The 26099-nt window shown below is 43.7% G+C and overlaps 1 protein-coding gene across 2 annotated transcripts in view; it reads right to left on the reverse strand.

The window, feature by feature from the left end:
• The window catches only part of FRMD1 (FERM domain containing 1), a 69657-nt gene that overhangs the window by 25121 nt on the left and 18437 nt on the right, over positions 1 to 26099 (reverse strand). For both annotated transcript variants that reach the window (XM_007071072.4, XM_043543234.1), the window contains exons 2-4: positions 21890 to 22079; positions 13850 to 13940; positions 2005 to 2084 (exon numbers count right to left, since the gene is read on the reverse strand). In XM_007071072.4, the coding sequence (XP_007071134.2) occupies positions 2005 to 2084; positions 13850 to 13940; positions 21890 to 21985 (267 nt within the window). In that variant the 5' untranslated portion in view covers positions 21986 to 22079. The remainder of the gene's footprint in view (positions 1 to 2004; positions 2085 to 13849; positions 13941 to 21889; positions 22080 to 26099) is intronic.

A 26099-nucleotide genomic window follows, 5' to 3' on the forward strand; every position in this document is an offset into this window, starting at 1 on the left:
GTCTTGGAAGCTCTTATCAAATGAGACACTATGAAACATTCAGCCAAGGCAAGACACAAATGAAGCATCCAAGCTCTCCTGCCTTCTTATACCCTATGCTGCCAGCCCTCAGCCCCACTCTCAGGAAAAGACAACCTTTTACCTCTGCAATATGCTCAGCCCTTCCTGACCAAGGCTGAGCCATTCTAGGCTGCTACTGATCATTTTTCTTGGGGCTAGCAGGGCGAACCCTTTGCTTTGGTTATTCACACCTTCATGTAGCCATGAACTCGAGGAAGACACTGTGTCAATTTCACAGACTACAACTACAGATGTTTAAAAGAACACTGTCAAGATTTTTAGTTTAAACTGTGACCTCCCTTACAGGGGAGGTCCCCTGAGCACCAAATATCTATTTTTCAATAAAAATTAAGACACAGTTAAAGTCTCGCATTCCTTCCCTTCTCTGCTTTGTCTATTTTGAGGTCTGGTCAGTACGTAACTTCACTTACATAAGCAGGTCCAAGCATGTGCTGGGTCACAGATCCATCTCCTAATATACATAATGTGTCAAGCACACCTATGGTACCAAACAGTAACAACTACATTGCCAAAGAATTCATTTAAAAAAAAAAAAAATCCAGACACAACACAATCATTTTGCAGAGTGCACAATGATGCCATTTTGTTGTCAATGAAGGGATAAGGAGAAGGGAGCTAGCCAACACAGCACTGGACTGGGAGGCTCAGGAGACCGGGATTCTATTCCATAATCAGCCACAGATTTCCTGTGTGACCTTGGGCAAGTCACTTAGCCTCTCTGGGCCTAATCCCCATTTTACAGATGAGAATCTAAATACTCTCCGACCTCAGAAGAGGTGTTGTGAGTGCAACTACTGCAAGGCGCTCAGTTACTACAGTGATGCGGGCCACATGAGTGCCTGCACAGGCATGCTGCCCTGACTGGTTCCACAGCACCAAATTCCATTAGTTGCATTTTAAAAGCTTATTCTCTTTTGGAAGATGCTATACTGTGTTAAAATGGGGAATACTGCTGGAATCAGTGATCTCTCTCAAGGTGGAAGAAACCGCAAATTCACCTGTTGAACAAAATATCTTCCTAGAGAGCGGTAACAGACAATACTTATGTACAAACATGTCTGGAACCTAACAACGCCGTTTAATGAAAACATTTGTGTTACTTTCAACTCTTAAAATTTTGTTTTGATGTAAAAAGATGACAACTGGGCATGGGACTGGATCTTCAAACTACTAATAAAAAAAGACTTAGTGTTATTTTAGAATGGCTTGTACTAAACAACTAGACACATGCCTTATTCATTTCACATGATTTTTCTTGACATTTCAGCTAGTGGAAAGAAATCAAGATTCCTCTTAATACAAATACGCTTCCTCCCTACAACTGCTGTTCTTCCACACACCTCTGTTGAATCGCAACTCAAGCTCCCATTGTGTTTCATAGTCAAATGCGGTATGGTACACAGGTTATTACAAGTGGCCGTGCAAAACCATTTTACCCAAAAGCTGCTCTGGTTTATACAGCAGTGGTTCTCAAACCTTTCCACGGAGCAATTACTGGATGCATCTGATGAAGTGAGCTGTAGCTCACGAAAGCTCATGCTCAAATAAATTGGTTAGTCTCTAAGGTGCCACAAGTCCTCCTTTTCTTTTTACGGATACAGACTAACGGCAGCTACTCTGAAACCTCTCAGAAGAGTGGCTCATTGACTCCCATCCCCTTTATGGGCACCTGAACACCCCCACCCCCCGTGGCAACTACAGCAATTGCTTATGTGGCAGTGTAAAGTTCTTAATTTAGTTTTAGTCTCTTTTAATCCAACTTAGCATCTGGAAATTATGAGACTCAGTTCCATGTGACCAACAAGCTCGCCAGAGACCACCAGCAAGTGCTCCACAGTCATCAGTTGGAGGCCTCTATTTCATGGTGTAATCATAGCATCACAAAGTTAATAAGGTCTGAAATGCAAACCATGTTTGACCTACTTTGCTAGTCTCTTTCTTCCATTCCTTTGAGAAGTATTTGCTAAGCTTCTGCTCCAGGTCCATAAATACATATTCATTGTCTGAAAGAGAAAGAGAGAAGGTGGTACTGGTAGGAAATGGTGGCTATTTCAGAAATGGAAATTCCTATCTGACAAATACTTGGAGGCAGTTTTCATAGTTTTCCAACAGTGCACATGAATAATAGTAAATGTAACCCCAGAGCAGGACTAGATAGGCACCAGTGAGGGAGGTGGTGATGGGAAACAGGGCTTTGCTCTCCAACTGTATGCTGCTGGGGACATGGGCTTGGAAGGAAGCTCATAAACAGGCCCGACCCCTATAGGTGCTGAGTAGTAGTGGAGGTTTCTCAGCATCTTGCACAATAAGGCCCAATACTTGCTCTTTGAGGTGAACCCACTATGGAAGGGAGAAATGCCAGCTTGCTGAGCTAACCTTACCATCAAATTAACAGAGCAACACTGGCTTTAAAGGAAAACTTCAGTAATCTCCCTTCTTACCAGAGCTGGTATGTTACATACCATCCCCTATCCATGAAATGGATACAGAGTCTCCTCCATCCAGGTATTTCTGACCTGATTGCGCCCCCTCACACAAAAACAAGAGACGACTCCTCCCCAATATAACGTATCAACACGCCCAAACTCTGCTGAAAGCTTGGTTCATCTCCCCTCTTGTCCAAATTTTCTTACACAGTTAGAGCAACTGGATTGTAAATGGAGGAACTCAGCTTGCCATGAATTGTTGGAAATGTTCTCCAGCTAAGAGAGTAGGTGGCGGGGGATGAAGGGAGGCCACCTGGACAACTACTGTCTTGAAATCACTTTGTGGGCCTTTCAAAAATCTGGTTATTTTGTAAGTGACACTGTGTACGAAAGTATCAAAAACAAATTCAGCTACTGAAAACATTTTAGACCCTTCTCAAGTCTTCAAGAGAAGACCTGCGAGTAGTTCAGGCTACAGTGGTAATTTCAGCTGAGCACATTCATGTGACTAGTCACTATTCCCTGGTCTCACTCCAGGGGAAGGAGCGTTTTGACAAATGACATAAGTACCAAGCAAAAGAGCTTGTTCCTGAAAGACCTGAAATGGAGGGTGGAAGAGACTCTGAAGCTTTCGCTTATGATGTTCAAAGCTCAACTGAAGAAGGGGAAAAACAGGAAATGCAAATTGGCATAACCAGCAACTGTGTGGAAAGAACAGTAGATTACACTGACAGTCCTTTCCTTGTCTACCCTATGGACTGAAGCATTCTAACCACAAGAGGGTTCAAAAGTTATCCAGTGTTGCTCTGGATTACATCACAGCTATTTTCCAAACAAGTTCAAGCTAAGAACACAGACGTAGCAAGTTTTTGGTGTTTTGTTTTTAAATGCAAAAAGTAACCTCCATGCTGGGCCAGCATTGTTCCATATGTTACTATGACAGGGAGTCTTGTCTGTAGATGGCACATGAGACCCTAATTATGAGAACGTGACCCCTAAATTATGTCACAGAAACCTCTGAATTAGCAGCACTCCCCTGCCCCACGAGTCCTGTTTCCTTGCCTTTTACCCTCACCTCCAGCAAACTAGCCCAGTCAGTAAACTTCTGTTTGTTATTTACGTTCATATTAAATTCTATTCATTATATGCTGCCCCCAGACTTTTAGCATGCCACAGCTTTTTGTGCAGAAATGCATTTAGTAGCATTGCAGGTGTTGCCAGTGGTGGGGGGACCGGAGGTTTTTGGGAAGACAGAATTAGGGGGTTTGGCACGCCACAAGATACAGAAGTTTTGTTATTTTGACACTAGGAGGCTGCATCTTATCTTTCCATCCCTTTTTGGGGCAAGAGCAGCCACAAAATTGATTTTAAATTTATGAAGGAAAGGTGGTTTGAATTCCTCTTTCCCACACAAATGGCTGGCACTCCCGTCACAATATCTACCCCTGCGTTTAACAGCAATGGAAGAAGCACCTTAGCTGATGCTTGTGCTAAGATGACCAGGACAGGAGTGAAATAGTTAACAATGACATTTAAAAGTATTCCCAATCAGGCTTCAGTGTCAACAGCCCTTGGAAATGCATGAGGCAGTCCACCCCTCTTAGGGGATGTTGTTTCAGGCTGTCACCACATAAGTACCAATAGTTCACTCTGAAGAGTCTCTTTGCAACCCTTGGGCAAGAGACTTGACGAAAAGTTTGTATTCTGGAGCACAATTATGTGGCCAATTCAAGCAGGAACAATAATGCAGCAATGTGTGTGGCTATGCAATCCTATCCTACATGGGGCCCGCAATTACAGATGACTCCTCTGTTACAGGCTACCCCTCCTCATTTTAGACTGCTCTATTAGAAACATTTCTGATCACAGTATATCACATCGCATTAGATGTGGATCTAAGCAGTGTCTAGAACTATTTCAGGGGTAGTTAAAGGCCCTGTCCACACTACAGGTTTTAATCATGGTTTGGAACCGGGTAGGACACATTCATCTTCACACGTTCCATAGGTCAGTTTGTGCCCATGTGGCAGCTTTTTTGACATCACACTTGTGTTGGGTGCATCTGACATGCTGCCCAATCATGTTTTTATCAGTGCATTCTGGGAAAAATCTGAGCAAGTATCCCACACTGCCTCAGCAGGGGAGGGGGAAGTGTCTGGAGGACATGCATTCAGCTTAACACCAGGAGCACGTGGGGCTTTATATCTGTCACAGAGCTGGGGAAGAGGAGAAGCAGCCAAAGCAGTTAAGTTACACAAAGATTATTAGAACTGTCCCATCCACATTTAGTATCCCCTTCCTGTCCCCAAGTGTGCTGAACAGATTACAGGAACACAACCATGGAAGACCTAGGCCTCCGGCAAGGTTGAAACACTGTTAGATGGCCATGGCTCCCAAGAGTTTTAGCCACATTGCATCTATACACAAACTATGCTTGGAGTCAACTATAATGGAAACGCGTTACAGACATTAAGACTTGTAGCCTGGACAGGGCATAAAACAGCAGCGGAGATAAACCCCACAAGAAGCCATAATTTCAGAGTACCTATAACTTGGGTCACAATTTAATCCTATTGGTCAGGTTAGGGCAATACAGACAACTATGTTCAGATGATAATTAATAGGTTTTTCTGAACAGCATGTGTGATATTTTAAGTACATGTGCCCAACTTCAAAATTTCATAAAGAGCCTGAACAACAAGTGACCCCCCCACCGCCCCTTCCCCTTCTTATTTCTCCCCCACTTGTCTCAGTGTAGCCTGGAATCGTGGCAGTCCTCCCCTCAGTCCAGGAATGCAGCATCACATTCCTGCTTAATTAAGTTAATACTGTAGGAATGCCAACCTGCAGTATAATCCTCAATCTACAAAAACAAAAGGTTCCCCCCCAGCCATACATTTTTTTTTTTTTTTAAACTGGATTAGCTGAAGTTTTCAGATCTTTGTCAGATGTTTAAATCGCCTCTGGTTTGGATGCAGTCTCTGTTCATTAGAGATGTGGGCACTGAACTCTACCCATTTAAGAGCAGAACTGGAAAGAATTGCTTAGAAATTCAGAGTCTTGCCATTTCAGGTGAAATCTAATATAATTCACTACACAGACCGGTTAGATACACCAACTGAGAAAGCGGTCATAGCTCCACTGACTTCAGCTGAGCCATGACAATTTACACAAGTCAGGATTTGGCCCCCACAAGGATGCATGTGCATGCACATATGCGCCAGCTCCTCTTGGGATAGGCAGGATTCCTCTGCTCACGGGCACATACTTGCGGTAGCTCGATGAGTTTGCGTGAATATAAAGAGCAGCGTAGCCACAATAGCATGGGCTCTGGCATGGCTGAACAAACCGACCTCGAAGTGGATAGTTCCCACAGAGCGTGTGTGCGCGCGCCCCCCACCCACCCCAGCAGGGGAATCCAATCTCTAGCTTGCAATGTAGCATGAAGCACAAGCGAAGAATCACTAGTTAGTAGTTTGCACTTTACCAGAGCAGTACTTCCAAGAAAACCATCTGTTACCCCAGATAGCTGGCAGCAGTGCAGTTTGTTTAAGCTTTCCTCTCCCAATCCCAGCTTTTAAAAAAAAAAAAAAAAAAGTCTATGAAATTAAGTGAGGAAAAAAATGAATTGGAATGTAAAGATTTCACGTCAAATTTTTTTAAAAAGAAACAGGAAATGCAAACATTAAGTTGTTGCTCTACAACATTAACTTGGCATATTGCACATCCTGTGTATTTAAAGATTTATCACCATAAAAATGGGCCAGATCATCAGATTGTATCAATTGGTATAGCGCCACAGAAGTCAAAGGAGCTATGCCTAATTTACACCAGCTACACATATGACCCAATATGTATTCAATTAGACATTTATTAAGGAAAATTGGAATACAAAATACTGCATGTATTCAAATGCGATGGAGTTAGTGTTATTGTAGGAGTCTTGACTTTTACATTTCCTGACTGTGTATTTTAATTTTGCTTTTATTACTACGGTCTCCTCACAGAGCAGCATGGTAATACAGTGCTCCGTGTTCATATTCTGCTGTCCCTATAGGGGCAATTCTTGTACTGATGCCACCGGAGAATTCCAAATGTGTCAGGAGAGCAAAATATCAGAGCAATACTAAAAGTGAGAACTTTATCTGAACTGGCCACCATAAATGGCTTGTTAATTAATCTGGTTGCATTAAGTGTATTTTAATATTCGGACGACACACAGCCAGACAATTCGGAGATTAAGATGGAGATAAATGTGAACTGATGGGAGCACGAAGTTCCATGCACAGCAAGCAATTTAAGCAGGGTCCAGTCCTTTTCCACATCACTTTTTAACTGCTGTACTCCCAGTCTTGCTAGCCAGATAATTGGCTGGAGAAAAAGCTCCTACTTGATGTACCCTTTTGGAGTTACTGGGAAAATAGCCCAGAACATGGAAAAAGAAATCAGAGACATGTTGGAACTGGGGGGTGATTAAGCAGTTCAAATGGTCCATGGACCTCACCCATGGTGCTGGTACCCAAGGACAGGTGGATCAGATTCTGTGTAGATTATAGAAAGCTGAATGACAGAGTGTCTGATGTGCCCCATGCTTACGGCCGATAAGATTCTAGACAAACTGGGATGGGAGGCACATATTACCTTTAAAATGATGGACCTCAGTTACTGGCAAGTGTCTTTGGACTAGGATTAAGGCTCAAATTAAGTCTGCTTTCACCACCCCAACAGGGCTTGATTTTACCTTTGCACCTAAAGGGTGCCCCAGCTCCCTTTCAGTATCTGGCAGATCAGCTAAGGAGGGAAATGGCAGGATTTGCCCTGGTATATATCGATGACATTTGTACTTTTTAAAGTCAGATCTGGCAGAACAGATACCCCAAGTCAGGATGATGCTCAACTGCATTCGATAAGTGAGACTGGCTGTAAAGGTGGAGAAGCATAAAGTGGGGTGGCTGAGGTGGTTTATCTAGGACACAAGATGGGTAGCAGTCACACAAAACCAGAATCTGCAAAGGTGGTGGCTCTTAAGGACTGGAGCATTCTAAAAAACCAAGATACAGGCTCCCTCATTCATAGGGATGGTGGGTATTACAGGAGATTTGTACCTCACTTTTAGCTCCCTAATGGCTCCTATTCCTGCATTGTATAAGAAAGGCAAACCAGACAATCAGCTGGACTGAACAGCATTTTAAAAAGGCTCTCTGTGCACTGAAGGAGGCCCTGAACCGGTATCCAGTTTTGGTAAGCCCAATTTTAACAAATCCTTCACAGATTCCTCAGACACAGGACAGGGCCTGTGTTGGTTCAGACCAATGCTAAAGGAGACCCACACTGAACTGTATATCTGAGCAGAACACTGCTTCCCATGAAAAGAGCTATGTGACTATTGAAAAGAAGTGTCTTGCAAACGTATGGGTGTTCAGGAAGTTGCAACCATCTCTGTGGGCAGCACTTTACTGCGTAAACTGACACCTAACTCTGCTACATCCAAGTGAAAAGGCTCAAGACTAAGTTCCTAAAATGGAGTCTAGCCCTCCAACATGATGGTATGGAAATAGTTCATGCAAATATAGCAGACGTATTGTCCTGTGAAGGAGCTTTCCCGAATCATCAGATGAGTGACTCCTTTTCAAAGGAGAGTGATGTGGAGAACTTGGGGGATTTCTACAGTATTTTTATTAATATTCTTTGTGACTCAGCTTACCTACCTACTTTGTATTGTGAGCTACGTGGACTCAAATGGTTAACTCTTACCCAAAGCTCTCCAACCGGAGGACAATGATGTGAATTGACTCAATTGCCCAATACTTCACCAACCATACAGGTGAAGAGTGCTCTCATAGGCAGACATCCTCCCCCCACCCACCCCCAACAGGGATAGGGAAGCAGGGATTCTTGAGGGAAGAAAGCTGAAACAAAAAGGATTTGATTCTGTTAAAAAAGCAGCCCTGACAAACTGGAGAAGGGACTCAGAGAGACGCTGGCAGGGAGTGAAAGGTAGGAGCTACAGGCTCTCTGCGCCAAGGCTGAAGGCAGCCTGGGATTAGGAAGGCCTGCTTAACTAAGCAAGGCGAGGCTAAAAGGATAAGTAAAATTCATTCGTATAGGCCCTCAGTTATTTGAGCCCATATCTCTGAATATTGTTTTCCCGTTGACAGTTAACTAATACTTTGGTTTTTAAAAGACTGCACTGTGTCACTGAATACGTTTTCTGGTTACCAAGCTCCTACGAGGAGAAGAATCCTGCAAGGTGCCAAGCTAAAACTGGCCCTGCTGAAGCAGTTGCAGCATGACACGAGGGTGCTGAAGTCCAGGGACCCTATCTGAGAGTGTCAGTCACAGGACTGCCCCGGGAATGAAGTGCAGGCTCAGGGCCTGTCACTTAGGAAGGATGCACTCAAGAGACCCCAGAGGGAATAAGGCCCAACACACTGTATGATCCGTGGCAGAACAGTGTGTCCTAGCCGCATTCTAAGGCGGCATCCTAGTGGTCTGCATCGTTGCTGGGCTTTGTTTCGAAGGGTGGGAGGGAAAGATTAGTCTAATTGTTGCAAAGCTCATTTCTTCAAAGAGAATTGAGTCGCTTTCTATTTTAAAGAGAAGAGAACCTAATAAAAATATAGACCACACAAAACCAAAAGAGGTGAACAATCCTATCCACATTATGAAAATCTTCCAAAACCTGAACTCAGGATGAGGAGTTTCTCTTCCAGCAGTTGAAGACCGCAGTAAGGCTGAAATTGGTGCAAGGAGCTGCATTCCTTACAGATAGTTAGATAGTGAGACAGTTAAACCCAGAAAGAGAAACCCCAACGTTTAGTACACCAAGCTGAAAGCCACAAATGTTAACAAACTTTTGTTATTTTAACTCTCTCCACACTGGGATATGAAGCTTCTGATTTTAACCTGAAACCTTTTCAAAAACATTTCAGAACTCCTTATGGAGCTGCTGACTGACACATCCCCTTTACTATAAGGAGTAGTGTGTGTTCATGTATCCACAAAACGCATATATGTCAAGGGCATTTGTAATCCAAGTAATCTGCGTAGTGTGCATTGTTCATGCTTCTGTAGAAGTCCCTTGGCTTCCTTCCGTCTTTTTGATGTGCCCAAGAAAAGCGTTTCCATTTAGATAAATATCTTCTAATAGAGTCCTTTCTACTACGAGAAAGGATGTCTCGCACGGCCATGGAGCATGATCATTCTAAGGATGTTGGTATTTGGGTGACCAAGCCCTGAGGTGCAGTGGATCAAGGTGCTTGATCATACCATTCCACTGGGTCAGGAGCTTGGGAAACCTTGCGAGGATGAGTGGTAATCTGGAGGACAGGCATAGGAGGCTGGGAAACCAAAGCTGCCTGGGCCAGAAGGGCAAGCTCAGGATGACCCATACTCTGTCCTGCCAGATTTTGTGCAGAACTTGTGGCAGGAGAGGTCGCAGAGGGAAGGCTAATGGAACTGGTATGCTTTTGCAACGACAGAGTTCAAGGTGGACCCGATGAAGTCCAGAGACTGCGTTGAGGTGAGAACAGTTTCCTCCCACCCCCCCACCCCCAGCGTTTACGCTGACTCCCAGTGCAGCAGCATAGAAGCTGATGCATAGGCTACTTGGTGGGACCTGGCAACAAGGAGCCATTTATAGAGGTAGGGGAAGACAAAGGACTACAACATCTGACATGAGCTACTACTACCACCAAGAATATCTTGGTAAAGACTCTGGGGGTGGTCGCTATTCTGAGAGGGAACGCTAGGTAGAGAAAACAGTGAGAGACCACCATGAATCTGAGGAAGTGTCTGAGAGCGGGATGAATCTTTCCTGTCAAGAGCTGTAAACCACATGCCCTTTTCTAAAGATGAGATTATAAATGCCAACATAACCATGCAAAATCTGAGTTTGGGAATGAAGCAGTTGAGATGGCAGAGGTCAAGGACTGGTCCCCATACATCCTTCTTTTTTGAGTTCCAGGAAATAAGTTAAGTAAAACCTGTTCCCTTGGTACTGAGGAGGGACATGTTTGATCACTCCTTGCTGCAATAGGGAGCCCACTGCTGGTCTGAGGATATTCTCTTGAGAGTGGTCCTCAAAGAGGAGGGAGGAGGTAAGGCTGCAAACTCTCTTATAGTCAGAATAGAGGATGTTCAGCACCCACTTGTCCATTGTTACTGCACTTCCGGTGTTGGGGTGGGGCAGTTGGGGGAGAAGTGCTAAACAGCACTCAAATGGTGGGTGGGAGTCGGGAAGTGTTGGGCTTAGTATTTTGCAACTCTAGTTCCCATCAAAAATATTGTCGAGCCAGGGGCTGAGACTGAGACGCACAGCCTGTTGCAGAGGGTGTGAGGAAGCAGGTCTTTTGAACACTGTCTCTTTCATGGTGGTTCATAGGGTTTCTGTTGCAAAAACTGCAGAGCCATATGCCCAGGTCTGAATGATGGGCGGCAAAACTTCCTCTTAGGGGCAGACTTGTTCGTGTATATGCCCAGTGAGTGGAGGGTAGCCCTAGAGTCCTCCAGGGTATGGAGAAACTGGTCTGTCTTCTGGCTGAAGAGCTGCAATTCATCAAAGGGGAGGTCCTGGATGGTATTCTGGACCTCCCCAGCGAACTCTGACACACGGAGCCATGACTCCCTGAGCAGGATGATGGCGGTAGCCATAGCTCTAGAGAAGGTATCAGTGGCATCGACGGTGGATTGGAGAGTGGTCTTAGCTATCACTTTGCCTTCGTCTTTCAGAGCTTGGAAACAGGTTCTGTCCTGCTGGGAAAGGCGGTCAGTAAACTCTGCAAACATGGAGTCATTCAAGAAATTTTATTTAGCCATTAGTGTCTGGTAATTGGCTATCCCAAACTAGAGGCTAGATAAGACGAAGACCTTTCTCCCCAATAGATACAGGCATTTGACCTCTATCGGTAAGCGCAGACCTGGGATGTTGCTGTTTAGCCCTTTCAGAAATAGCCTCGACCACCAGTGAGTTGGGAGCGGGGTGAGAAAACAAAAATCCTGCTCTTTTGGCCAGCACATAATAAAGCTTCTCTGCCCTTTTGGGGGTCAGAGTGCAGGCGGCTGGGATGTGCCAAACTGTCCTAGCTGACTCCAGTATGGCTTCATTAATGGGGACAGCTATTCTGCTGGATCTGGATGGAGTGGAGGATGTCTAGGAATTGGAATGGGAGTCCTGGACCTCTTCAAGAGGAATCTGAAGTTCCCCAGCAACTCTGTGAAGATGATCCTGGAACAGTCTGAAATCATTGTGGGGAGAAGGAGACATAGGAATCACCCACTTTGTTCAGAGATGAAGACAGCAGTCTTACTGGTTCTGGCAGAACCACTGGATCCAGTGTGTAATGATCCTCCTCCACTGTAGGATCTGGGGGGGCAGATCTGAGCATCCCCTTAGAAGGGAGGCAAGGGATGACCTCCTTAGCTGATCGAATCAACTCTGCAGGGGGGTACTGGTCCCAAGGACTCCAGTAGGAGGGGGTCACAGATGGTCACAGGGACCCCATGGCATGGGGTACCACAGCTCCAACTTAGATGAGGTGGAGGTTGATCCCAAACAAGTGCAGGTCTTTCGGGTGGAGGAGGATACATAGGATAGGTGAAAAAGGGCAAATTCCGATTGCAATGGTGGTACTGTTGATGCTTTTGCAGCGGCGCTATATTCTGCAAATGGGACAGGCAACAAACTCCCTTTCAGTGGTCAACTCCTTTGGTGGTGGTGGTGGTGGTGGTGGTGGTGGTGGTGGTGGTGGTATCTCTCTGAAGATGGAGGAGGGGATTCTGGATGCAGATGACTGAAAGTGTTCTATGGAGCAGCAAGGGATTCAGATCTCCCCAGTGAGAGAAGGGTTGTACTTCTTTAAACTGCTGGAGCCGGCGAGGAAGACTGTGCCTGAAACTGACAGTGATTGGACTTCATCAGTGCCAATGGATCACAGGGTTTGGGAGGCATAGAGGATGACAACAGCAATGGATCATGGTCCGGTACCAATATAGCCCCAATGCTTATGGGCTCTCTTATTGTGCTTCTGGGACTTAATATGTCCTAGCTCCTCATGGGCTGAGCTGATGGGCTTGCTTAGAACTGAATCCGGCTTCTCCGAAGTGAATTTAGAGGAAGAATTAGTCTCATGCTTATTAGAGTGCTTCCTAGATTCCCAACAAGATCCTGCTGGATGACAGTGGGCAGGGGAGGGGGGTGATTCAGAGAGAGTTTCCTGCACTAGAGTTGGAATTCGCTGCAAGAAGCATCCTCCTTGCTGAATCAAGCCGATGTACGAGGGGTGGGGCTGGGGGGAGAGGAGGCCTGTGTCCCTGGCCTGTGTCCAATGGGGGCCTCCTGGCTTTCTCAGGTACAGCTGGGGAACAATCAGCAGATACCACACCTCGCCATGATGTGGGCTTCCCCAAGGCAGTGCTGGTGGCCAATGCTGACTCAGAAGGATCGCAGGCAGAAAAACGGGGCTATTCTCCCAAGAGACTAAATCTATAAGACACCACACTTAAGACTATTTAAAAAAAACCCATAAAAACTGTTAAAAACTATATACAAAACTAAATCCAATTCTTATTTTGTAGGACAAAGATGAAGTTATGAACGCTGGAGGTTCTGATCCAGACCATGCAGCTGTGAGAAGGACCCAAAGAGGGGGTTGGTCCATTCCACCTCTTATGACCTTGGATGGAGTCATGAGGTGAGCCAACAGAGCTACATCCAAATTCTCTGGCTCCGGGCACATACCAAAATACAATCAGGACCATCACTCAAAGAAAGACTGTTTGTGTAAACAAGCCCTGAGTTGAGAGCACTGAGCACCTGGCAGATTCAGGTCTGCAATCTCCTGCAAAAAACAGCCAATAAGTCAAAAGGTCTCTGCAGATAAATCACTTCATCCAAGTGCAGTTAGTGCTCACTAAACTCATATTTCACCCCCGCCCCCAACCCCAAATCACTGAGTTTAACAAGAACCACATTCTTTAAAATTTATTACTTAGGAAGGTATGTAATACTTCTAGCCCCAAAGTCATTTAAAATTTCATCTTCTGTGCAACAACTGACACTTTGAATTCAATTAGTGGGAAAAATGTCAGCAAACATAGCTATAGAAAAACAGTAGAACAAGGTTAAATATACCTGCCCCACCCCCCTCAAATATGTCTGCTCAGGGACTGAAGATCAAAGGACTGACAAGGCTTTGGATAATTTACATAGTTTGTGATCTTATTACAATGAAGTTCCCACTCAGGCGTGGCCAGTGTGTGTATATGCACACACACTGTAGATACACAAATGTGTCTGTGGACGTTTGCCAAGTCATTTGTCTCCATGCATGGCGCTCGCTTACTTTTAACAATACTGAGGCCAAAGAAGTGAGGGTCTTTAATCTTCACTAAGTCACAAACTTGCTGGAAGAGCTCCTGTCCGGTGGCTTTTACCTGAAAGAAACAATCAACCCAGCATTACAGGCAGCCCACACATACTGGCACTGAACAATTCTTTATGGTCATAGGTGATCAACAGGCACAAGGGCAGCCAGATCAGAATCACAGAACATAATTCAGTTCTCTGACCAGGGTTGTTGGGGTTTTTGGGTTGCTGTAAGGTATTGTTGTAGTGTATTCTTGTCTTCCTTCCCCAACCCCCTTTGTATGTGCTCTTATCCCAGTAAGATGGAACTTAGGTGCCAGGCTATTGGTATCCTTTTTTAAAAAAAGGATACTGGAACTCTCATCTAGAGTATTTATGCTGTGCAAATGTGACCATGTACTGAAACGCTTGCGGTATTTTACTTATTGCCTACAAAACAAAGACATTGTTTAGAAGGAGAAAGAAATTAACTTTTGGAGGGTTTGAGGAATTAGATTTAAACTTTACCTAGGAAGGGGGGGGGGGGACCAAAAAAACCCACAACCCCCACACTGCACACTTTGAGAGGTGGAGAAGATGGTTTTGATCACAAAGACCGAACACTTCATTTTCAAGGTGGTCTCATGTGGACTGACCATGGGGTTCTTGCCCACTCCATCCCATGCCATGCCATCAAGCTACTTTGCTAGTTCCCTTTACCACATCTTACTTCTGACCAAGAGCAGAATTAATGTCCCTTCCCCCACCACACACAATGCCACTGCCAGAAATGTTGCTCTATAGATAAACCACCAGGGATCAGACTTCATTTTCTTTTCTTTTTTTAAAAAAAAAAAAAAAAAAAGAAAGAGCTTCAAAGTTTACCAGATACCTACCAGCCAGAGGTTGATATGAAAGGGAGATATGAGCAAGGAAGAAGAGTGGCAACAAAAAGTTTCATGGTCAATTAGTGTGAAGGCAAGGGTAATACCCCACACCATGCATGGGGACTCCCAGCTGGTATTCCCATACTCTTACTACTCCTGCAGCTTTTCTTGGGGTACTCTTCCTCAAATAGCTCCAGCACCCATCTGCATGTGCTGTTGGTCAGGGATTTCCCAATCAGTAATGCATGACATGAAACTGACAAGAATCACATTTTATCACCCATGGAGATCTGAACAGCAACAGTAAAGTTATCGAGAATCTTTTTAAATTTTACTGTACAGTGGCTGAGCAAACCTATGAGCAGCAGTAGAGACGCTGGAGCTGCCTGTCTGCAAATAGTACAGTTCACATGTGGAAGGTTATCTTCACAACCATAAAGGCAAGAAACATAAAATTTGGCAGAAGTTAATAGCTAAGGTCAGCCATCTAATTAGCACTCCAAGTAGATTTTTTTCAAAACTTGTTATTGCAAACGTATTTATCACTGTTCCCCAGAGCCAGATATATCCCTGTAGGACAGTGGTAGTCAATAGGCAGAGTGCAGGCCAAATCCAGACTGCTAAATGCTTCTGAATGGACCGTAAAGGTCAAATGGGCTGAAGTAGAGCCAGGGCTGCGCGTCTGGAGCTGTGCCTGCTCCCCAGCGCAGGGCCAAGCTGCAGGGCACAGTGCATCCCCAGGCGGCTGCTTGTGCAGCTGCAGCCCCGCCAGCTCTGTCCTCCACCAGCTGGCAGCAGTGCAGGGTGAATGATCAGACGCTGAAGTCTGGGCTCAGTGAGTGGGGCAGCAGCAGTCTCTGTGGGTGGAGCAGGCAAGGAGCTGGCAGGAGATTGGGGAGTTATATGCCTAGATGATTCAGTCAGTAGCATAGCTGGGGGGGGAGCGGGGCAGCGGCCGCTACCCCACTGAGCACAAGTGGCGCCTTTTTAATTTTTTGGCGCCTTTTTAATTTTTACTCACCTGGCGATCTTTGGCCTCGGGTCAGGCGGCGCTCCGGGTCTTCAGTGTTGGGTCTTTCACTCGCTCCGGTCTTCGGCGGCGGAATGGGGTCCTTCAGTGCCACCGAAGACTGGAGTGAAGGACCCAACGCCAAAGTGCCGCTGAAGACCCGGAGTGCTGCTGGGTGAGTACAAGCGGATGGTGCCTTTTTTATCTTTGCTCCCCCTGTTTTCTCCACCTGGCTACGCCACTGGATTCAATCCTGCAATGGGGAATGTCTGAGGCTTGCTCTGACTCTGAGGAACGAGCAGCTGCGTTTCTCGGTCATTTCAGTCACCCTCCCATTCCCTCTGATCATTGGCCTATTCCCTACCCCTCACCCCAGATCACTGTCCCCCATTCTGTTCTGTTCTTGTGGGGACAGAGAGAGCGTTTCAGTGTCTTGTCACTTTCACTTTCTTTCAGTATCAGAGTCACACTGTTTTACCACCCAGCCCTATGAGAGAGAGAAAGAAAGAACTGAAGCCCCAGTCTACTGCCTTTCCTAGCTGAGATATGAGTCAGAGGCTCAACAGTTAAAACTGAAAGCTATTCAATTACTGGTAGCACAGAAATCTGCCCTCACTGAGAGCTTCATCTTTCATCAGTGAAGTCCATGAGAGTTTTTTCCATTGACTTTAAAGGGAGAAGGATCAGATTAGGGGGCTGTAGGGAGCTGTGAAACATTCTGTTTTGACAGGAGTGTGACCACATCTGAATAAACTGTGGCATATCAGGTTTGATGCAGTAAACTCAGATTATTTGGCTCTTGATCCTGCAGGTGGGATCAGCATGCAGTTTAATAGATGCCTAGCAGATAAATATAAATATAACAGGGAACAATAAAGTAAAACAAATAAAGGAAAACAGTTGAACTCGTAGAAACATTTTTGAACAAAGGTTTTAATTGAAAAGTTGGCTTCTCTGAAAGATGAAGTAAAAAAAGTTGATTTTTCCTCAACGTTATTTGTTTGCAATTTATTTTTTTTTTCAAAATTCTGTATTATCATAAACATTAATGAAATAGTTATGAAACACATTTGGTTACTGAAAAAAACTCAGATTTTCATAAAATGAAAACATTTCTATACTGTGTTTTGATGTTAAATCAAAAACATAGCAAGAAATTGTTCAATTTCAAAGCTAGTGAAATGGTGACAACTGATCTTGGTCAACCAACTCTTTATTTTATCAAGTAGTAAAAAATCCAAATAAAATAATGTGGTAATAGAATAAAATTACAATAAGAATTGATGAGTATAATTAAATAATAATATAACACAAAGTATAATAAATAAAGGCCTGATCCTGAATACACTTATTACCAGATATAGCACTTGGTACCTTGGGCCCCAATCCTGGAAATAGTTATGCACTTAGTGTTTGTAGAATTGGGCGCTAACTTAATTTTGGCCATAATCCTGCAAAGACATAAGCACATGTTTAATTTATATACTCTGACTAGTCCCATTGCCTTCAGTGAAGCTACTCAGAGTGCATAAAGTTAATCATGCATGTGCATCTTTGCAGCGTAAGGGCCATTGTCTATTCTAACAACCCTTCTTTCAGAAAGCCCAGCTTCACTGTTGCCTCAACTGCATTTCTTCCCACTCCCCTTCTTCCTTCCTTTTGAAACCCCGTCCTGTGAGCATAGCATAGGACTGCACGGGTTAACAGTTGGGACCAGTAGTGTTAATGTCATCAAGACAGACCTGTATGTCCCCCATGTGCAGATTCAGTGACCTGCCGGGTTGAATTTATTCATTCAAGATTGACACACAAAAATTCCTCACAATACCCCAAACCCCAACTGGTTTGATATTATTTTTCATTTAATGCACTAAAAATATAAGCAATATCCCCTGGATATATTACACAGCATTGTATGTTTGTTGAACAGGGGCACTTGCAGTGTGAAAAATGTTTCTCTGGAGTCTGGAACTAGACTAGACCTTGACCAAGAAATTTGGAACTTGGCCAAACAACAACAACAACAACGACTACCCCTGCTCTAGGACATATTAAGTGTCTTCCAGCCTGGGCAGCAGGAGGTCAGGGGTCCTTCCAGAAGCCAGTTCTACCTACAGAACACTGGCTGGCTAGTGATACGGTGTCAGTCATTATCACATTACCAGGAGGTATGAAAATTGCACTAGAGGGGTGCCTTCTGATGTCAGACAGACAGGTAGGGGCGTGGGGTTGTTAACTGTACAATTCCTATTAGAACTAGTGACTGAGGCTTGAAGTTGAAAGAACGCTCCTAGGTATGGTATTTGCTTAGCTCATTATCATGTGCAATCAAGAGGAAAGAGCTAGTGTACTGAGGTCTGCATCCTCTCCACTCCCTGCAAAATAGAGCATGCACACATACTACTTGTGACCAGTCATTGTGGAAGGGCTGTTCTAATGAAGACTGCTGGCTTACTGGTAACTAAGAATACATTTCACAGACATACACATACTAGCATGCATTATATCAATATAATAGACACATTTTAAATAAATAGCGTATTTACATACTTTCATATTCAAAACACTACAGAGAGAAACAGAAGCCTGTTAACGTACTGAGTTCTCGAAAACTGAACATGTGAAGGTAAGTGTTAGAACACTTTTGAAGAGGGAACTTGATCAAATTGCTTACTTAAATGAACATAGGCTGTCCCATCCACATCACTCATCTCTTCAAATCCCTCAATTGACTCTCGCTTTCTGTATCAAGTTCATATTTCTCATCTTCAAGGCCATGCACTTAGTTTTGGTAATGCTTAAGTTTTTGTTCTCATCTCCTATACTCCCTCCCTTGACACGTCTTCTTCCCAAGAACTCACTTTGCATTGTTCTTTCAAGCCATTCTTTATGCCTGGAGCTCACTATCCTAGCTCGCTGTGGTATCCAAGCACCTAGAGTAGCATGCATTCTCCCTCGCCTCAAAAAGCACAGGATTCAATTCTCCACTGCTTTGCCCCTTGTTAGTCCTTTACAGCTCATCAAAAGTTGGTGTAAAATGCTGCCAAATGAGAATGGTGGTGTTTTATATGCACTTTACAGAGGTCAGTATCTTCACAAGGGGGAAGGCAATGGAGAAGTTAAGCCCCGAAGCTTCCCTGAAGCCTATTACCTTGAGTCTGCAGAGCTAAGACAACAGATATCAGCTTTTAATAAAGCCAGTGACAGTGTTAAAACCTTCTTCTGTCACCTAGTGCATTTTAAGTTGTACCGTTTTGTCTATGGTTTAAGCAAGCTCCTCAAGGCACAGACTAAGTCTTCCCATCTAGGCTCCTTCTCTGCCTCTGTGCCCAAACAACATTCCTCCCTCTCAGGAAAGATCACTCCCACTTTGCTTCAATTTACACACAGTGCTTAGCAAGTTCCCCTATGGTTTTGTTCCTTAAAGATTTCTCAGCAGCCTTTCAGGAGTTAGCATTTTAGAAATACTGCATCCCTACAACCTATTCTCTCAAATGTCAAATCTTTTATATAATGAAGGAAGAGGAAGATTCTAACAATGTGAACTTGGAGACACCTGATTGAGAGAAGGAAGGGATTTTCTTTTTTAAAGCCACATTCTTTTTTCCCTTAGCACTGTGATGGGGTTTGGTTTTTTTTTAAAAAAAAACAAACAAACAAACATTGACAACTATTTTTGCATAAGTACAAACCCTACCCCATGGATTTAAAATATGAGCATATAAAATGTACAGGTATATCCTGTCCATCAAGATGAGGATATATGTGGCATCTCTTAACAGAAGTAATGGGAATTATATGCATAAATCCCTTGTTTATGAAGTGGAGAATCTGCACTTCAATCTATTGAAAAGCTAATGACATGTACCTACCTCACTGGGCTTTCGTGAAGATTTAGTGTTTGCACAGTATATCAAAAATGTGAAGTGCTATGCAAGTCCTGAGCTGTAGCCTTATTATAGCAATGAAGGTAGAAGATGTTATCTGTTGTAGTGCTAATTAAATCTGAACTCTTAAGGTATGTGTTCACTACCAACTTTGTATTTTCAAAGTTCATGTTTTGCTTCAGCCAGCTATTCTCTTTCATATGCAGACACATTCGAGTACATTAAGGAAACAGTTTCCATTAAGGAGCCAATAAAACAGGTATAAACAAAAGACTTATTAAAAGGCTATTGACAGATGATATAAAGTTACAGAACCCCTGCACATCTCTAAAGGCAAATATGTAGAGCTAGACACTTTCAAGATAAAGTATCAAAGGGGCTGCACACAGTTATCCCAACAACATGGGCCTTCAAAGAGGCTTCAGGAAATGAGACATAAATGGCCGGAAGGATACGTCTGACATTCTTTCCATTCTTGCCTACACTAAAAAGCCGAACTCTAAAGGCCTCATCTACGCTTATTAAAATAGTATTAGCCTGAAGCGCTTCAAGCTATAGTTTTAAACATGGGAGCCAGACACCACAACCAATTTAAGCACCACTGGTTATGTCTAACTTGCAATCATGAGGTGTGATTGCAACTTGTATACACATACCCAAGTCACCTTCAATCTATCTAGCAGGGGCTTCACTGCAGGCTACCCACCTAAGAAATTATCCAGGGTTCCAGGTGGACTTGTACAGCCCATACTGAAGTCACAGCTGCCACAGCTTCACTGCTCTGGTATTCAAGATAGCTTTAGATTAAAGCTAGTTCAGGCATGTCTACACAAACCGTAATCACACCCCGCAATTAGAGTGTGGAGATACCCATTGTCGGTTACTCCTGCTCTAGGCAGGGTTACATGACAGGATGCTTAAAACACCAGCAGATCATCTATATTAAGGCTGCTGGTATTGATAATGCTGGAGGGGTAACAATAGGAAATTTCTGAGAAGCGCCTCTAGTATAGTCAATGTTCAAAGGCGGGAGGGTAGTTCAGTCTCCATTCCTGTTGGATCTCCGCCCACTCTGCTAAAAGCTACCAACAAGTGGGATATTTAGGGTCAGTGGTGATAGAGATTTATACTGGTATGGCCACCCACCCACCAAGAGCTTAAATAAAAGCACCTTATCTGGCCTGGTTTTGAACTATTGAAAGTGACGAGCTCCAGAGTCTGTTACCAATCCCCTGATCTACCTAGGCCCTGGCGCTGTTTTCTTAGGGGATACTAGATTTAAGTATGGCAAGTAGGAAAATTCCTGTATGGACTTTAAAGATCTTTGCATATTTCTGTATTGATGTGCCTGTTTTCTATAGCCGCATTTTGAATTTAAAAATAAGATTTTAATTTTGTCTCCATTCCACCCCTCCCCCTGCAAAAAAAGTCTAGGGGGGGAAAAAAAAAAAAACCTCTACATAGACAGACCCCCATCTCCAAAATGGACAGTTCATAATTTAGATGGCAAGCTAGACTAAGAAGCTTCAGGCATTGGTTTAGTTTCTCACATATTCCTGATAAACTATATTACAAAGGCAGCTGTGTGATCTAATCATGGATAGCATTCCAACTTGGGAATCGCTCCAGCGAGCGAGACTTTGCTTAAGTCACTTCACTTCTCTTCTCTTTGTGCTTCAGATTTCCCTACACTAAAAACGGAAATGACAATACTTTGCAGAGTACTTAGACATCTACACATGCAATTCTCTTATTTAATGGAGTAAAGAAAGAACTATAAAAAAAGAAAAGAAAAAAAAAATCTGTAAGAGACTCCCATTTACAGAACGGCTTCCAAAAGAAAGATCAACAGAGCTAAACTGCAGGGTGAGCTGGTGTCAATTAGCACTGCCCGCTGAAGTCCAAAGGTCCAGGCATTTCAGGTTTCTGAGAAGCTGGATTTTCATTTCAGTTTGTTACAAAACAATTTGAGAGAGTGAAAGGGAATTAAAAATTAGGTCCTCATTATCAAATGCAATAGGGGAGATTAATCAGATCATCCTGTAAATTTTTGCTAGGCTAGCCAATTACGAAGCAAAACACCAATTATGTTAAATCAGCTAATAGTTTTTTGATCAATGGACTAATATGGTACTCTCATAAGTGCAATGAAAGTTAAGCTCAGTCTTATCACTGTCTGCTCTGGTAGTTACAACACAACAAACATCTATGAAACTTGCACTAAAAGCTCAGAATGAAACTTTTAAACAACTCACCCCGATGGTTACACTGAGCTGCTCTCTGTTGGGCAGAAGGACGGAAACATTCCGATATTCCTGCTGCATCCTGCTTTGCAATAGCGGTCTGCTCATTGCCGAGCCTGTGGCAAGCTTCCCAGACCCGTTCCAGCTAGCTATACGGGCACTCTTCTCAGGACTGAAACCAGGCTCCCTTCATTCCTCACACCTGCCAAAAACATAAGGCTTTAGTGTCATGCTCATGGGAACAAGGCTGGGAGCACTGAGCAACAGGCAGCCTGTATTTAAACAGAATGTTTTTTGCTTCGTTCTAACATGCAAGGTAAACAGAAATATATCAAAAGGCAGCACAGACAGAGTGATCGTCATACGTTATTCTGACATTAGTCAGCCCACTTATTGATTAGCAGTGTGGTCACACTACTCTGGAGGTGGGAATACTAATCTCAGGAAATTTATATGGGACTGGCAGGTGGCACACATTCCTTTTTCCTGACTCATTTTCACGTTGCCCATTAAGAGATAGATAAACTACAATTCTAGCACCAGCATAGCATACAACAGGGGCACGCAGCCTTTAAGCAGCCAAAATCACTTGAATCAGAGATTTATAGAGAGCCACAAAACAATTAAACATACTTAGAATACCAAAGTACCAGGGATGAGATTATGAAGCAATAGTTAGCAACAAATACCTATGCCACAAGCAACTTTCTGGAAGAGGAAACATCAGAGGAGGAACTTGCCCTTTCCCTATCTGGTTTATGATCATCGGTGCAAGTAAAGATTTAACCCAACTTCTCAGCATTAGTCTGTCAATGTAGAAGAGCCTGGAGTTAGTCTGTATTTTCATTTTTTCCTTGGAACACTTTTACAAGACCTTACTTAAGCCCTAAAGGAGAAAAGCATCTAGAGGCCAGTAAGGAGCCACAGGCCAAGCTCTGCTGCTTTACGACAGTTCTACTGAGACAACTATTGTCCACTTTCTGTTTAATGGCCGAGCATAAGTGCCTTAGTTAAGCACTCTCAGATTTATAGCGTAGGTGTAAAAACAGAAATGAGACAAAAATAGTGCAACAGTCCAGAGTCTCACATATAGATATCACACAGAGCTTCAGAGCCAGTTACAGTCACTACAGGCACATGGATGTATAAAAAGCAAACAGATACTCAATTCAGGCACACAAGTTTGGTGACAGTACAGGAGGAGTTCACTCTCTATTTTCGTTCCTTGCAACTTGATTTTGTTTAGTCTAAAGATTCTCTCCAACAGCTAGCTATTGTTTATTTATGCTCCTGGCTGGATTTCTCTTCAGTGCAAGGAAGCATCTCACAGGGCAAATGGCAGCCCTACCACTTTGTACAGCACCAGTTAAACTCCCTTACAGGAGCACATACAATAGTAGAGTAAACTAGGACTGCTGCCTCCTACACCTGCAAACTGCAGACCAACAATATGCAGATGACACCCAGCTCTAGAGCTTTAGCCACAGATGCAACCAACGCCATTATAAGGCTGTCAATGTGCCTAAAGGAGACTAGCTCCTGGATGAAGAGTACCTGGGCCCAAACTGAACCCATGCAACACTGAAGAGATGCTGGTCATAAGAAAAATAATTGGGAAATAACTGGATCACTGTCTTCTGCTTTTAAATCGAAAGCAACTGCTCCCTTCCCTGTTTGTGAATGAATAATGGGAAGCCTCAGTCCTGTTTAACTCATCAGTTAACCTAGAAGGCCACACAGACGAAAACAAAACCAAGCAACCAACCAGCTTTATTTCCCCATCAACTTGTTCAGAAATTTTGTCCCTTTTCCCCCAGAAAGATGAGGACTTGTCAGAACGATCCATGCATTGTCACTTCTGTCACGCTGTCTGGAGTGGCTCAGGACTGAGAGAGTGTCTACCTCAGGGCAGACTGTCATAAAACAGGGCAGACACTCCAAGCTGATAGTGTGTTCCATAATTAGATTTCACCAAGCCAGTAACAAATGTGAACTCTGGAATTACCAGTCTTACCATGGAGTCAGAGACTGTCCCCTTGGGCTCTCCAGTCTATCTTGCCACCCAGACAAAATGAACTTAGAGATAATGACAGGTTTTAGAGTAGCAGCTGTGTTAGTCTGCATCCGCAAAAAGAAAAGGAGGACTTGTGGCACCTTAGAGACTAACAAATTTATTTGAGCATAAGCTTTCGTGGGCTACAGCTCACTTCATCGGATGCATTCCGATGAAGTGAGCTGTAGCCCACGAAAGCTTATGCTCAAATAAATTTGTTAGTCTCTAAGGTGCCACAAGTCCTCCTTTTCTTTTAGTGATAATGGTCACTTAAGCTAAAAGTCACACCACATCAGGTTGCTCCCAGTCACAAGAGACTTGTCACTTATCCCAGATCAATTGGTACTCCAGATCTTATTCCAAAGACAATGCTGGCAGCCAATTCTATAGTAAAACTAACCACAGGATTATTAGCTAAGGGCTCATCTTCACCGTCAATGTGAAAGCGCTGCCGCAGCAGCACTTTAACATGGCTTGAGTAGTCACGGCATAGCGCTGGGAGGGCTCTCTCTAAAAAAAAAAACAAAACAAAAAACAAACACACACCCCACCTCCATGACAGGAATAGCTACCAGCGCTGTCTATACTGGCACGTTAAAGCGCTGAAACTTGCAGCACTCAGAGGGGTGTTTTTTCACACCCCTAAGCGAGAAAGTTGCAGCCTTGTAAAGTGCCAGTGTAGATAAGCCCTAAGAAAAGGAAATGAGAGTTATTGAGAGGTTAAAGCTGGTAAAATATTTCAAACAGGTGAGTCACACTTTGTAATTCCAAATGGTGGCAGTGATGTAATAAACTGCCAGTTGCCCAAAAGTCTTTCCGAGTACCCACTTTGTCTCTGGGGATCTTCGCTTTGTATCTGGTATACTTCCCTGTAAGAGTCCAAACAGTCCAGAGATGAAGGATCTTTCCTAGAATCCATATATTTATAGTCGCTGCTGACAAAGTCTCTACCCATGTGGGCTTTTCCTTTGATGTCCAGTGAGTGAGGAATGCATTTTGAGTCATTGACCTCCGGTAATCACACACAATGGCCACTTGCTTTGAAATTAGCACTTTCTGTTAAAGACATTCATTAGCATTCCACAGACTTCTTTGATGGTTATTTAGGCACAGGGGTATTTCCAATGTAAACGTTTGCTATTGCTTTATAACAGGATACATACAAGTGAAATCAATGCAAGAAACGTTCCATTCGTTTTAATAAAGTTTAAACACCAAATACACTTATACCTTTAACAAAAATCACTTTGATCTATACAGTACTAGTACACAAGTGAATTGGCCTGAATACACTCTGACATGACCTGGTATCTGGTCAGTCAACGTTACAACCACAAAACTGGATTATGGCAATTCACTGTACGTTGTTGAAGGTGGAAGCAATGCCAAGGGCTCCAGTCTGTGGGTAGCCATGGCCTTCAGTAGAACAGGCTGCCAATAGCACATCACCCCTGTGCTCTGATCACTCCACCAGCTCGCAATCTAAGGCACTAGCCCTCAAGAGGCAAGATGCAATAATCAGCAAGACAATTATGCTCCTCAGTGACAATGCTGCTCACAGAGCCCAGGTCAGTCCATGCAGAAGCCAGAGATAAATGCTTCTCATTTAGGAGGGCTTAATGTTGGTGAATAAGCTTCCAGAGGAGGTCAGACTCATCGAGAGCACGATGTAAGTCCTCCTATGTGGACAATGCTTTCCTACCATCAGTGGAACAATGGCAGAGGGACAGGAAGGAAAGAAAGAAGTTATCCAAAAGCAGAGCTTTTTTTACGAGGCCATGGAAAAGAATAAAAAAAGTCCACCAAGGAGCTTAATTTACCTAGGAAGTATTTAGATACTAAAGCAGTCTGCACTATAGAAAATCCTAAAATAGACAGGGAAGCCCCACCTCTGCTAGGCTCCCATGGACTCTTCGTTTTGGCCCTGAAGGCTACCTTTATGAGTGTGACTGCAGTGACTTCACGGTAACATCAGAGACGGAAACAATGGAACTAAGAAAGGGGAAAAACCAAAGAGCAACATCTGGGAGTGGGGTAGTGGCAGACCTCCAGCTCACTACTCTTTGGCTGAAAACACAGACATTGCTTTTTCTGACCCATGAAAAGAACCTCTAACTCATCATGACCCAAACCTACAGTGGGCCACATGCTATCTCCCCCAATGTGCCA

Source organism: Chelonia mydas, chromosome 3, assembly GCF_015237465.2.
Source record: "Chelonia mydas isolate rCheMyd1 chromosome 3, rCheMyd1.pri.v2, whole genome shotgun sequence".
NCBI classification, from domain to species: Eukaryota; Metazoa; Chordata; order Testudines; family Cheloniidae; genus Chelonia; species Chelonia mydas.